General features: G+C 36.6%; 1 protein-coding gene across 1 annotated transcript; it reads right to left on the bottom strand.

The window, feature by feature from the left end:
- Positions 1–873: 873 nt before the first annotated feature.
- LOC126766454 (uncharacterized) lies at positions 874–8,552 on the bottom strand. Its single transcript, XM_050484232.1, has 2 exons — positions 7,124–8,552; positions 874–2,016 (listed from the first exon to the last, which is right to left on the bottom strand). The coding sequence occupies exon 2, from the start codon at positions 1,995–1,997 to the stop codon at positions 1,272–1,274; it is 726 nt and encodes a 241-aa protein (XP_050340189.1). The 5' UTR covers positions 1,998–2,016; positions 7,124–8,552; the 3' UTR covers positions 874–1,271.
- Between the last annotated feature and the right edge of the window lie 3,380 nt (positions 8,553–11,932).

The following is an 11,932-nucleotide window of genomic DNA, read 5'->3' as shown; positions in this document are numbered from 1 at the left end:
TATGGCTTTACGACAACTCTATGACAACTCCAATGACATCAAAACGGCTAATTAGCATAAATATGTAAAGTTCATATTTTTACGCAACCTGATATCGATTGCATATTGTGTATGTACCAAAAAATCAATTCTACACCTTAATCTAAGATTGCAAAATTGTTCCAAATACATTGTCGCTATGGCTATAGGACAACTCTATGACAACTCCAATAACCATCAAAACGGCGAGTTAGCATAAATATGTAAAGTTCATATTTTTACGCAACTTGATATCGATTGCTTAATGTGTATGTACCAAAAAATCGGTTCTACACCTTAATATAAGATTGTGAAATTGTTCCAAATACATTGTCGCTATGGCTATACGACAACTCTATGAAAGCTCCAATAACATCAAAACGGCTAGTTAGCATAAATATGTAAAGTTCATATTTTTACGCAACTTGATATCGATTGCTTAATGTGTATGTATCAAAAAATCAATTCTACACCTTAATTTCGGATTGTTAACTTGTTCCAAATACACTGTCGCTATTGCTATAGGACAACTCTATGACAACTCCAATAACATCTGAAAATTTCTCAAGCTTAATCTAAGATTGCAAAATTGTTCCAAATACATTGTCGCTATGGCTATAGGACAACTCTATGACAACTCCAATAACATCAAAACGGCGAGTTAGCATAAATATGCAAAGTTCATATTTTTACGCAACTTGATATCTATTGCTTAATGTGTATGTACCAAAAAATCGGTTTGAGAATATAATCTTTAAATTAATTGGGATGCGCGATTCGTTATAAACGTGCGAAATTGCCTGTGCCTATGCGATTTTAAAAAAATGCCGATAGAAAAAAGACGACCGTTCTCGATTCTGGTTATTATACGAGTGAATTCTTTATTAAAACAGATTTCATGGCTTAGCTTAAAAATTAGCCTAACGGCATAATCTAGTGGTAAGTATATACATATAAGAGAGGGGTAAGTATAGGTAGATATAATTCAGCAATCTTATAATCCACGGTAATAGAGCCTTCTAATACATTTGTAATAGATGTTTTCTTTTTTGTTAATATAAAAATGGTAAGTATTTACATGATATAAAAATGGTAAGTATTTACATGATATAAAAATGGTAAGTATTTACATGATATAAAACAACATTTAATAGTATTCATAGATTCTTTAATTAATTTTACAAATTTCTTTTTAAACCATTATTTTTAGACGGATAAAGTCGCTTGACGCAACACCGGCCACCTTGACAGGATTATGATCCTTCAACTTCGATAGGCAGCAGGGCTAGCTTGTGAATAGGGCGCTTAATGGTGCCTGCCTTGGTTACTACGTCTGCCACTCGCACCTTTCCGTCTCGTCCTTCTACGGTTGCGGCGATTCGTCCTAGTGCCCACTGCTGCGGTGGCGTGTTGTCTTCGTGGACGAGGACGAGATCGCCGGGCTGCAGGTTGCGTTTCGGGTGCAGCCATTTGTTGCGCTCCTGAAGACTGGTAATGTACGTTTTGGACCACTGTCGCCAAAACTGTTGCTTGAGACAGCAAACAAGTTGCCATCTCTCGCAATAGCGAATTGGGTCCGTTGACACTTGTGCCGGTGGTAAGGCTCGGAGGGAGCACCCTATTAGTAGGTGTGCTGGAGTCAATGCTTCGCCGTCGTTGGGATCCTGGCTCAACGGTGCGAGGGGCCGCGAGTTGAGGATGGCCTCCACTTCGGCCAGCAGTGTTGCTAACTCTTCGGCGGTGAGCAGCACGTTGCCCATTGCGCGTACGGCGAGGTGTTTGGCGGACTTCACTGCCGCCTCCCATAACCCGCCGAAGTGCGGCGCCCTCGGTGGTATAAAGGCGAATTTGAACCCTTCTTCGGCGGCGAATTCCATTACTTCCGGAGACTGGGACAGAAACGCCTCTTTGAGTTCGCGCAACTTGCGATCGGCGCCGACGAAGTTGGTTGCGTTGTCGCTGTGTATCGTCTGTGGCATCCCTCGGCGACCAATGAACCTTTTTAGGGCGAGAATAAAGGAATTAGTTGATAAGTCAGAAACTAATTCTAAGTGTACTGCTTTAGACGTGAAACAAACGAAAACAGCGATATAGGTTTTTACGGGTGATCGACCGCGTATTTTCAATGTAGTATAAATTGGACCACAAAAATCTACGCCACATATAAGAAAGGGTCGTAGCGCTCGAAGTCTCGAAGTCTTTCAACTGGCAAGTTTCCCATTATTTGGGCTTGCAACTTCGGCTTATAATGAAAGCAGTGTGTACAGTTTCTTACGGTTCTACTGCATGCCTCTCTTGCATTAATCACCCATATGCGTTCTCGAAGAAGCGCAACCAACGCCTTTGCCCCTGCGTGGTGATTTCGAAAGTGCAGGAACCGTAAATAACTGATAACGAAGTGCGAATTCTTATTTAGTAATAATGGGAATTTGGCATCGTATGGGAGAGGTGCATTTAAAAGGCGACCTCCTACTCGGATTAATTTGTATGAAAGCGACATTTCCGAGTACTCATGCAAAAACGGATTCAGTTTTTGCAAGTTTGCGGGTAGCGTGGTGCCTTTCGTGAGTTTTTGGATTTCATTCGCAAATTCCGAATGTTGAATCACCTGAACAATTTTTAAAAAACTCAAGTGTAATTCGTCAGATGTCAGGTGCCTTCCCTCCGTAGGTATTTTTGGTCGTCTAATCCACCGTAATAGATAGGCAACCACACGAAGCAATTTTTGATGAGAAGAGAATTTTTCGATAAGGTTCAATAGTGAATTCTCTTTCACATTTATGGCTAGTGTGAAAGTATTTTTCTTCTTCTCTAATGCTTCATCGTCTGGGGAAAGCTGGAAGTGAGTGTTAATTGGCCATAAAGCGGGGTCTTCTAGGAGGAACTGTGGACCGCCAAACCATATTGAATTATTCAATTCATCCACGTTGCAACCCCGAGACACTTGATCCGCAGGATTTTGTTTTGTTGGCACATGTCGCCAATTTATATTGTCAGTCCATTCTTGGATTTCAGACACTCTATTTGCAACAAAGGTTTGTAATGACGATGGATGCGTTTTTACCCAATGCAATACGATTTCAGAGTCTGTCCAAAATATAATTTTTTCAAATTGTCGATTCAACATTGGCGCAATTCGTGACCATAATTTGGCAAGAAGATGTGCTGCCGAGAGCTCGAGACGCGGAAGAGACTTGGTCTTCAGCGGAGCCACTCTAGATTTTGCAGTAAGCAGCATGCATTTAATACCACTAGCAGATTGGCTTCGTATGTATATGCAGCATCCGTACGCTCTTATTGAAGCGTCGGAGAAGCCATGTATTTGGCAGATAGCACTCGACTCTAGATTTACGTATCGAGGAATGCTAATTGATGACAGCTGCAGTAGGTTGGCTTTAAAATTCTGCCAGCTAGTATCAAGACGCAATGGAATCGACTCATCCCAATCTAGTTTTTGGATCCAAAGCTCTTGCAATAAGATTTTTGCTTTGGTAACTAGTGGGGCTAATAATCCAAGAGGATCGAAAAGGCGAGCAGAGACTGATAGTATGTTTCGTTTAGTAGCTCGCAGATCATGAAAATTGGCATCCAAAACAAACCGAAACAAATCCTCTTTCGGCAACCAATGGATTCCTAGTGTTTTAGTTGAGTTTTTGTCATTGAAGCTTAATGACTTTTCAGTATAATTACTGTCGAAAAATTTAGGGTGGTTCGAAAACCACTTTGTTAAGGTGAATCCGGCCGAGTTTAATATTTTAATTACTTCACTTCTTATAAGATCTAGAGACTCAAAATTTTCAGATCCTGTTAATAAGTCATCAACATAAAAGTCTCTTTTAATGGCCAATGAACCGAGTGGGTATTTAGTTGCATTAGCATCACTGAGCATTTGTAAACACCGTGTTGCGAGAAATGGAGCAGGCGCAGTGCCGTATGTTACGGTGTTAAGACGAAAAATTTGAATTTGCTCAGAAGGATGCTCTCTCCACACAATAAGCTGACAATTTCTGTCTTCTTCATGCATGATTATTTGACGGTACATTTTAGTAATGTCCGCTGTTAGTGCATACTTATGTAAGCGAAAACGAAGAAGAGTTGAATATAATTCTTCTTGGATGGTTGGACCTACCATCAAAAGCTCATTTAATGAAATTTGAGAAGAAGTACGACTCGACGCATCAAAGACAACTCGTAATTTTGTTGTTGTGCTTTCAGGCCTCAAAACACACTGATGCGGAATGAAATAGTGTGGTTCACTCGGGATCTTATTATTTGTTGGGCTCATGTGACCCAGCGCTTTATACTCATTCATGAAGTCCAGATACATTTTACGAAGTTCTGGATCTTTCAATGTTTTCCTCTCCAGGGCCTGAAACCGCCGAACTGCGATTTCATAGGAGTGACCGAGTAACTTACGGTCAGCTTTAAAGGGCATTCTGACTTGAAGCCTTCCTGAAGGTAATACTTCAGTTGTTTTGACGAAAAATTGTTCACATTCATTTTGTTCAGGTGTGAATTTGTTGCCAATTGTTTCTGAAGGAAGTTCCTCCAGAGCCCAGAATTTTTGGACTACTGAATCTATTGACGTTAAGTCTTCTTCAGTTTGGCATAATGTGCTATTTACTTCGGGAGGAGGACTAAGACTGCTGACATATTTACCAGAAACAATCCATCCCAAAAGAGTTTTCTGTAGCGTTGGTTGATTAGGGCCACTTTTAATTTGACCAACCGCTAATAAATCGAAAAAGGTTTCCGCCCCTAATAACATATCGATCTTTTGAGATTTTTGGAATTCTGGATCCGCCAATTTAATATTGTGCGGAATTTTCCAACCATTAATATTAATGGTATGGTCTGGATGATTAGCCGAAATACATCGCATAATCCAGAATTCCGCCGAAAATTCATAATTATTTACGCGCGATTTCACAAATGCGCTTAATTTGGCCCCAACTTTTGTACTTGAATTACCAATCCCGATAATATTTAAAGTCCTGTTTTGGCGTCGAATCCGCAGTTTTTGGGCCAAATCCTCCGTTATAAAGTTGACTTGACTTCCCGAGTCCAGCAAGGCTCTTGCGGGCAGGTACTCTCCACAGCTTGATCTCACCAGAATAACTGCTGTTGCCAACATTACCCGATCAGGCACACTTATTGTATGCATTGCGTGTGTAGTTGTTGTTGGTTGCGGATGAGGCTCAGCAGCGAAGGATACAGGATACTGGTGCAGTAAGGTGTGGTGGGACCGATTACACACGCGACATCGATCCGCTCTGCATTTGGATACCGTATGTCCCTTACGCAAACAATTTATGCATAAGGGCACTGATTTGACAAACTCAAATCTCTGTTGAACAGAGAGAGTTTTAAAAGAGGGGCAAGCTGTTAAGTAGTGGTCCTTCGATTTACACTGCTGGCATGTTGGCTGCTTTGCATTCGCTGCAACTAAAGCGGATTTAGTTCCATTCATGTGAGGCTGCTTCACGTGGTTCGCGCTGGCTGCTGCTATGGGTCTCGTCCTCGAAGATGATGCGCCTTCAGCTGATAGGTGCTGGTACCGTCTATTTAAGGTGGCTTCACAATCCTTCCACAATGGTAACTTGTCGTAATCCAGCTGTTCTTCCCACTTTGATCGGGTGGCAGAGTCAACTTTTGTCATGACTATGTGAATAATTATCGCATTTGTGATTTGTTTCTCATCGCCCAGCGATAGCAATGAGTCATATACAGCCGACACTTCATCAATCATCGCGCGCAATGAAGTGGCTGAAGGCTTAGGGATAGTTGGCAGCTCAAAAAGTTTTGAAATCGTATTAAAAAAAATCAAACATTTATTGTCGTAAACCTTTTTGAGACTTGCCAACGCCTTCGGATAATTTTCATCCGACATTTGAAACGCCTTTACCGTGCCCAGAGCCTCCCCAGATAGACAATTAACCAGATGGTTAAATTTTTCAATATCTGGGATGTTTGGATCATTGTGAACCAAACTCTCAAACAAACTCATGAAATTTTTAAATTCCGAATATTCTCCCTTGAATTTCGGCAAATTCATTTTTGGGAGCCTTGAGCTGTGAGATGTTACGAATGAAGTTTCAGCAATAGATGTTCTATTTTTGGCCAAAATTGTTTTAATTATGGATTTTGTCTCTACAATTATGTCCTCTAACTCCCCTCGGGCCATGTCGTCTTCATCAATCTCTTCAATTTTAGATTGACATTTCATCAATTTCTCACTATGCGAGTTTAGTATATCAAGACGACATTCCAATTCGATTGGATCTAATGACATAGTCTTTTCTAGAAGACCCGTTTTTATGCGTAAAATGCTACTTTTCGCCACCGTCCTTTGACGCTTTAATGACTTTAAGTCGATCAACTCCTTACTTGGAGAGATGTTGGCGATAGTTGGCTTTGGCTTGCTCATTTTGCTTATTTAAATTAAATTTCCGGAACCAAAACTATACAGGTTGGCAACAGATATACTATTAAGGATCGATAACGAAAACGAAAAATATATGTATAGCGATTCCCAAATACACGAAAGCCAGACCAATAGCAATAAAGGTTGGCAACAAATATATTTGGAATCGGTTACGAGAACGAGAAAAAAAAATGATATCGATTCCCAAGTATACGAAAGCCGAACCTATGAAGTATGCAAAATAAGCAATAGCACAATTGAACGTTCTGGAAAATGTTTTTTTTTTTTTTAAGCGAGAAAATTTTCCAAAGAACCGTAAAACTTTATTTCGTTTAAAATTTAAAAAAATTTTTTTTTTTTTTTTTTTTTTTTTGCAAGATATAAAATGTCGCACTTTAATGTTCAATTAAGAACGCTACCGCAAATCCCACGATCCCTCTTTCACTTATGTAGATGCATAGATGCATAGATGCATAAATGCTTATGTACATGTGTATGTATATATACGTATGCGAATATTAAAATATAAATCCATGCAATAAGAAAATATACGTATGTGAAAAAATGTGAAAAGAGGGAGAGCCAAAAACTGAAAGTGTGCACTTGCTCTTTGTTTTGTTTAATTTTCGTACTTGTCTTTTTCTTTGATTCGCACTACTTTCAGTGATTCGCACTCGTTACCTGTTGTGAATGCGTCGGCGGTTTGCCTGCGTTCACTTCCCTTTTGCAAACGATGCAATTGCAGCTCATTCCCACGAAGTGTCAGCAGCAGTGGATGTACCGTCGATATAAAGTTGACGTAGCAGCGGAGCGACGGTTAGCGTTGACGCAGCAGCAGCGATGATGACGATGTTGACGCAGACCCTTGCGAAATTAGTATACAGTTTTTTTTTTTTTTTTTTTTTTTTTTTTTTTTTTACCGGTGTTGGACTTCAAATTTTTTTTTTTTTTTTTTGAGTCAACGGCACTAGCGGCACTTTTTTGTTTTTTTTTTTTTTTGTATAACAGCACAGCAGCACTTAGCGGTATAGATATATATATATTTTTTTTTTTTTACAGAAATTACAATTTCACCGAACAGCAATTTAGCGGTTTTATTGGATTGGTTATTTGGCACTTTCTAGCAAAATAAATGTATTTTTTAAGCCTGACTTTATTTCCGCACTCCACTGTAGTTATCCGTTTAATCAAATTATCGAATACTGTCGTTGCTCACGCACTTTTCTAGCACTTTTCTAGCACTATTCTCTTTCGACTGATGGGTAAGTATGTTTGGTATGTGTTACTTTGCGTTTTTTTTTGTTTTTTTTTTTTTTTGTTTTTGAATCTTTGGTAACTGAACGTATTGTATGTATGTATAATATGTATATTCCGAATTTATTTTCACTTATTAAAACGTATTTTGTTCCTCTTGTTTTTAGATTTTTAGATTTCTTATTCACTTATTCACTTCACCACCAACCGAACAACGAAATAATGCACAGGCAATTACGAAAAGTTATTATGATTTATTTATTTTTTTTTTTTGCTAATAGTTTGCGAAAGCTTGATGCACAGTTTAAATAATCCACGCACTATTGTCCCTGCTCGGGCGCCATGAAAAATTTCTCAAGCTTTTTTGAGAATATAATCTTTAAATTAATTGGGATGCGCGATTCGTTATAAACGTGCGAAATTGCCTGTGCCTATGCGATTTTAAAAAAATGCCGATAGAAAAAAGACGACCGTTCTCGATTCTGGTTATTATACGAGTGAATTCTTTATTAAAACAGATTTCATGGCTTAGCTTAAAAATTAGCCTAACGGCATAATCTAGTGGTAAGTATATACATATAAGAGAGGGGTAAGTATAGGTAGATATAATTCAGCAATCTTATAATCCACGGTAATAGAGCCTTCTAATACATTTGTAATAGATGTTTTCTTTTTTGTTAATATAAAAATGGTAAGTATTTACATGATATAAAAATGGTAAGTATTTACATGATATAAAAATGGTAAGTATTTACATGATATAAAACAACATTTAATAGTATTCATAGATTCTTTAATTAATTTTACAAATTTCTTTTTAAACCATTATTTTTAGACGGATAAAGTCGCTTGACGCAACAACATCAAAACGGCTAATTAACAGAAATATGTAAAGTTCAAATTTTTACGCATCTTGATATCGATTGCATATTGTGTATGTACCAAAAAATCAATTCTTCACCTTAATTTAGGATTGCAAATATGTTCCAAATACATTGTCGATATGGCTATAGGACAACTCTATGACAACTCCAATAACATCAAAACGGCTAATTAACAGAAATATGTAAAGTTCAAATTTTTACGCATCTTGATATCGATTGCATATTGTGTATGTACCAAAAAATCAATTCTTCACCTTAATTAATATGAGATTGTGAAATTGTTCCAAATACATTGTCGATATGGCTATAGGACAACTCTATGACAACTCCAATAACATCAAAACGGCTAATTAACAGAAATATGTAAAGTTCATATTTTTACGCATCTTGATATCGATTGCTTAATGTGTATGTACCAAAAAATCAATTCTACACCTTAATTTAAGATTGTGAAATTGTTCCAAATACACTGTCGCTATCGCTATAGGACAACTCTATGACAACTCCAATAACATCAAAACGGGTAATTAGCAAAAATATGTAAAATTCATATTTTTACGCTACCTGATATCGATTGCATATTGTGTATGTACCAAAAAATCAATTCTACACCTTAATCTAAGATTTGCAAAATTGTTCCAAATACATTGTCGCTATGGCTATAGGACAACTCTATGACAACTCCAATAACATCAAAACGGCGAGTTAGCATAAATATGTAAAGTTCATATTTTTACGCAACTTGATATCGATTGCATAATGTGTATGTACCAAAAAATCGATTCTACATCTTAATTTAAGATTGAAAAATTGTTTTAAATACACTGTCGCTATTGCTATAGGACAACTCTATGACAACTCCAATAACATCAAAACGGCTAGTTAGCATAAATAGGTAAAGTTCATATTTTTTCGCAACTTGATATCGATTGCTTAATGTGTATGTACCAAAAAAATCGATTCTACACCTTAATATAAGATTGTGAAATTGCTCCAAATACACTGTCGTTATGGCTTTACGACAACTCTATGACAACTCCAATAACATCAAAACGGCTAAATAGCATAAATATGTAAAATTCATATTTTTACGCAACCTGATATCGATTGCTTAATGTGTATGTGTCAAAAAATCGATTCTACACCTTAATTTTAGATTGTGAAATTGTTCCAAATACACTGTCGCTATGGCTATACGACAACTCTATGACAACTCCAATAACATCAAAACGGCGAGTTAGCATAAATATATAAAGTTCATATTTTTACGCAACTTGATAATGATTGCTTAATGTGTTTGTATCGAAAAATCGATTCTACACCTTAACTTAAGATTGTGAAATTGCTCCAAAGACACTGTCGTTATGGCTATACGACAACTCTATGACAACTCCAATAACATCAAAACGGCTAGTTAGCATAAATATGTAAAGTTCAAATTTTTACGCATCTTGATATCGATTGCATAATATGTATGTACCAAAAAATCAATTTTACACCTTAATTTAAGATTGCAAAGCTGTTCCAAATACATTGTCGCTATGGCTATAGGACAACTCTATGACAACTCCAATAACATCAAAACGGCTAATTAACAGAAATATGTAAAGTTCATATTTTTACGCATCTTGATATCGATTGCATATTGTGTATGTACCAAAAAATCAATTCTACACCTTAATATAGGATTGCAAATATGTTCCAAATACATTGTCGATATGGCTATAGGACAACTCTATGACAACTCCAATAACATCAAAACGGCTAGTTAGCATAAATATGTTAAGTTCATATTTTTACGCAACTTGATATCGATTGCTTAATGTATATGTATCAAAAAATCGATTCTATACCTTAATTAAGGATTGCAAAGTTGTTCCAAATACATTGTCGCTATGGCTATAGGACAACTCTATGACAACTTCAATAACATCAAAACGGCTAGTTAGCATAATTATGTAAAGTTCATATTTTTACGCAACATGATATCGATTGCTTAATGTGTATGTATCAAAAAATCGATTCTACACCGTAACTTAAGATTGTGAAATTGCTCCAAATACACTGTCGTTATTGCTATACGACAACTCTATGACAACTCCCATAACATCAAAAAGGCTAATTAGCATAAATATGTAAAGTTCATATTTTTACGCAACCTGATATCGATTGCATAATGTGTATGTATCAAAAAATCAATTCTACACCTTTATTTAGGATTGCAAATATGTTCCAAATACATTGTCGCTATGGCTATAGGACAACTCTATGACAACTCCAATAACACAAAAACGGCTAATATGCATAAATATATAAAGTTCATATTTTTACGCATCTTGATATCGATTGCATAATATGTATGTACCAAAAAATCAATTCTACACCTTAATTTAGGATTGTTAAATTGTTCCAAATACACTGTCGCTATTGCTACAGGACAACTCTATGACAACTCCAATAACATCAAAACGGCGAGTTAGCATAAATATGTAAAGTTAATATTTTTACGCAACTTGATATCGATTGCTTAATGTGTATGTACCAAAAAATCGATTCTACACCTTAATATGAGATTGTGAAATTGCTCCAAATACACTGTCGCTATGGCTATACGACAACTCTATGAAAACTCCAATAACATCAAATCGGCGAGTTAGCATAAATATGTAAAGTTCATATTTTTACGCAACTTGATATCGATTGCATAATGTGTATGTACCAAAAATCAATTCTACACCTTAATTTAAGGATTGTTAAATTGTTTCAAATACACTGTCGCTATTGCTATAGAACAACTCTATGACAACTCCAATAACATCAAAACGGCGAGTTAGCATAAATATGTAAAGTTCATATTTTTACGCAACTTGATATCGATTGCTTAATGTGTATGTACTAAAAAATCGGTTCTACGCCTTAATATAAGATTGTGAAATTGCTCCAAATACACTGTCGTTATGGCTATACGACAACTCTATGACAACTCCAATAACATCAAAACGGCTAATTAACAGAAATATGTAAAGTTCATATTTTTACGCAACTTGATATCGATTGCTTAATGTGTATGTACCAAAAAATCGGTTCTACACCTTAATATAAGATTGTGAAATTGCTCCAAATACACTGTCGTTATGGCTTTACGACAACTCTATGAAAGCTCCAATAACATCAAAACGGCTAAATAGCATAAATATGTAAAGTTCATATTTTTACGCAACCTGATATCGATTGCATAATGTGTATGTGTCAAAAAATCAATTCTACACCTTAATTTCGGATTGTTAAATTGTTCCAAATACACTGTCGCTATTGCTATAGGACAACTCTATGACAACTCCAATAACATCAA

The sequence above is a fragment of the Bactrocera neohumeralis genome, unplaced genomic scaffold, assembly GCF_024586455.1.
Source record: "Bactrocera neohumeralis isolate Rockhampton unplaced genomic scaffold, APGP_CSIRO_Bneo_wtdbg2-racon-allhic-juicebox.fasta_v2 ctg1268, whole genome shotgun sequence".
Classification (NCBI taxonomy): Eukaryota; Metazoa; Arthropoda; class Insecta; order Diptera; family Tephritidae; genus Bactrocera; species Bactrocera neohumeralis.
Note: the sequence above shows the minus strand (reverse complement) of the source record. Positions and strands in the feature narration are given on the sequence as shown.

Coding starts and splice junctions, on each gene's coding strand:
- LOC126766454 (XM_050484232.1), bottom strand. CDS start 1,997: ATGCCACAGACGATACACAGCGACAACGCAACCAACTTCGTCGGCGCC.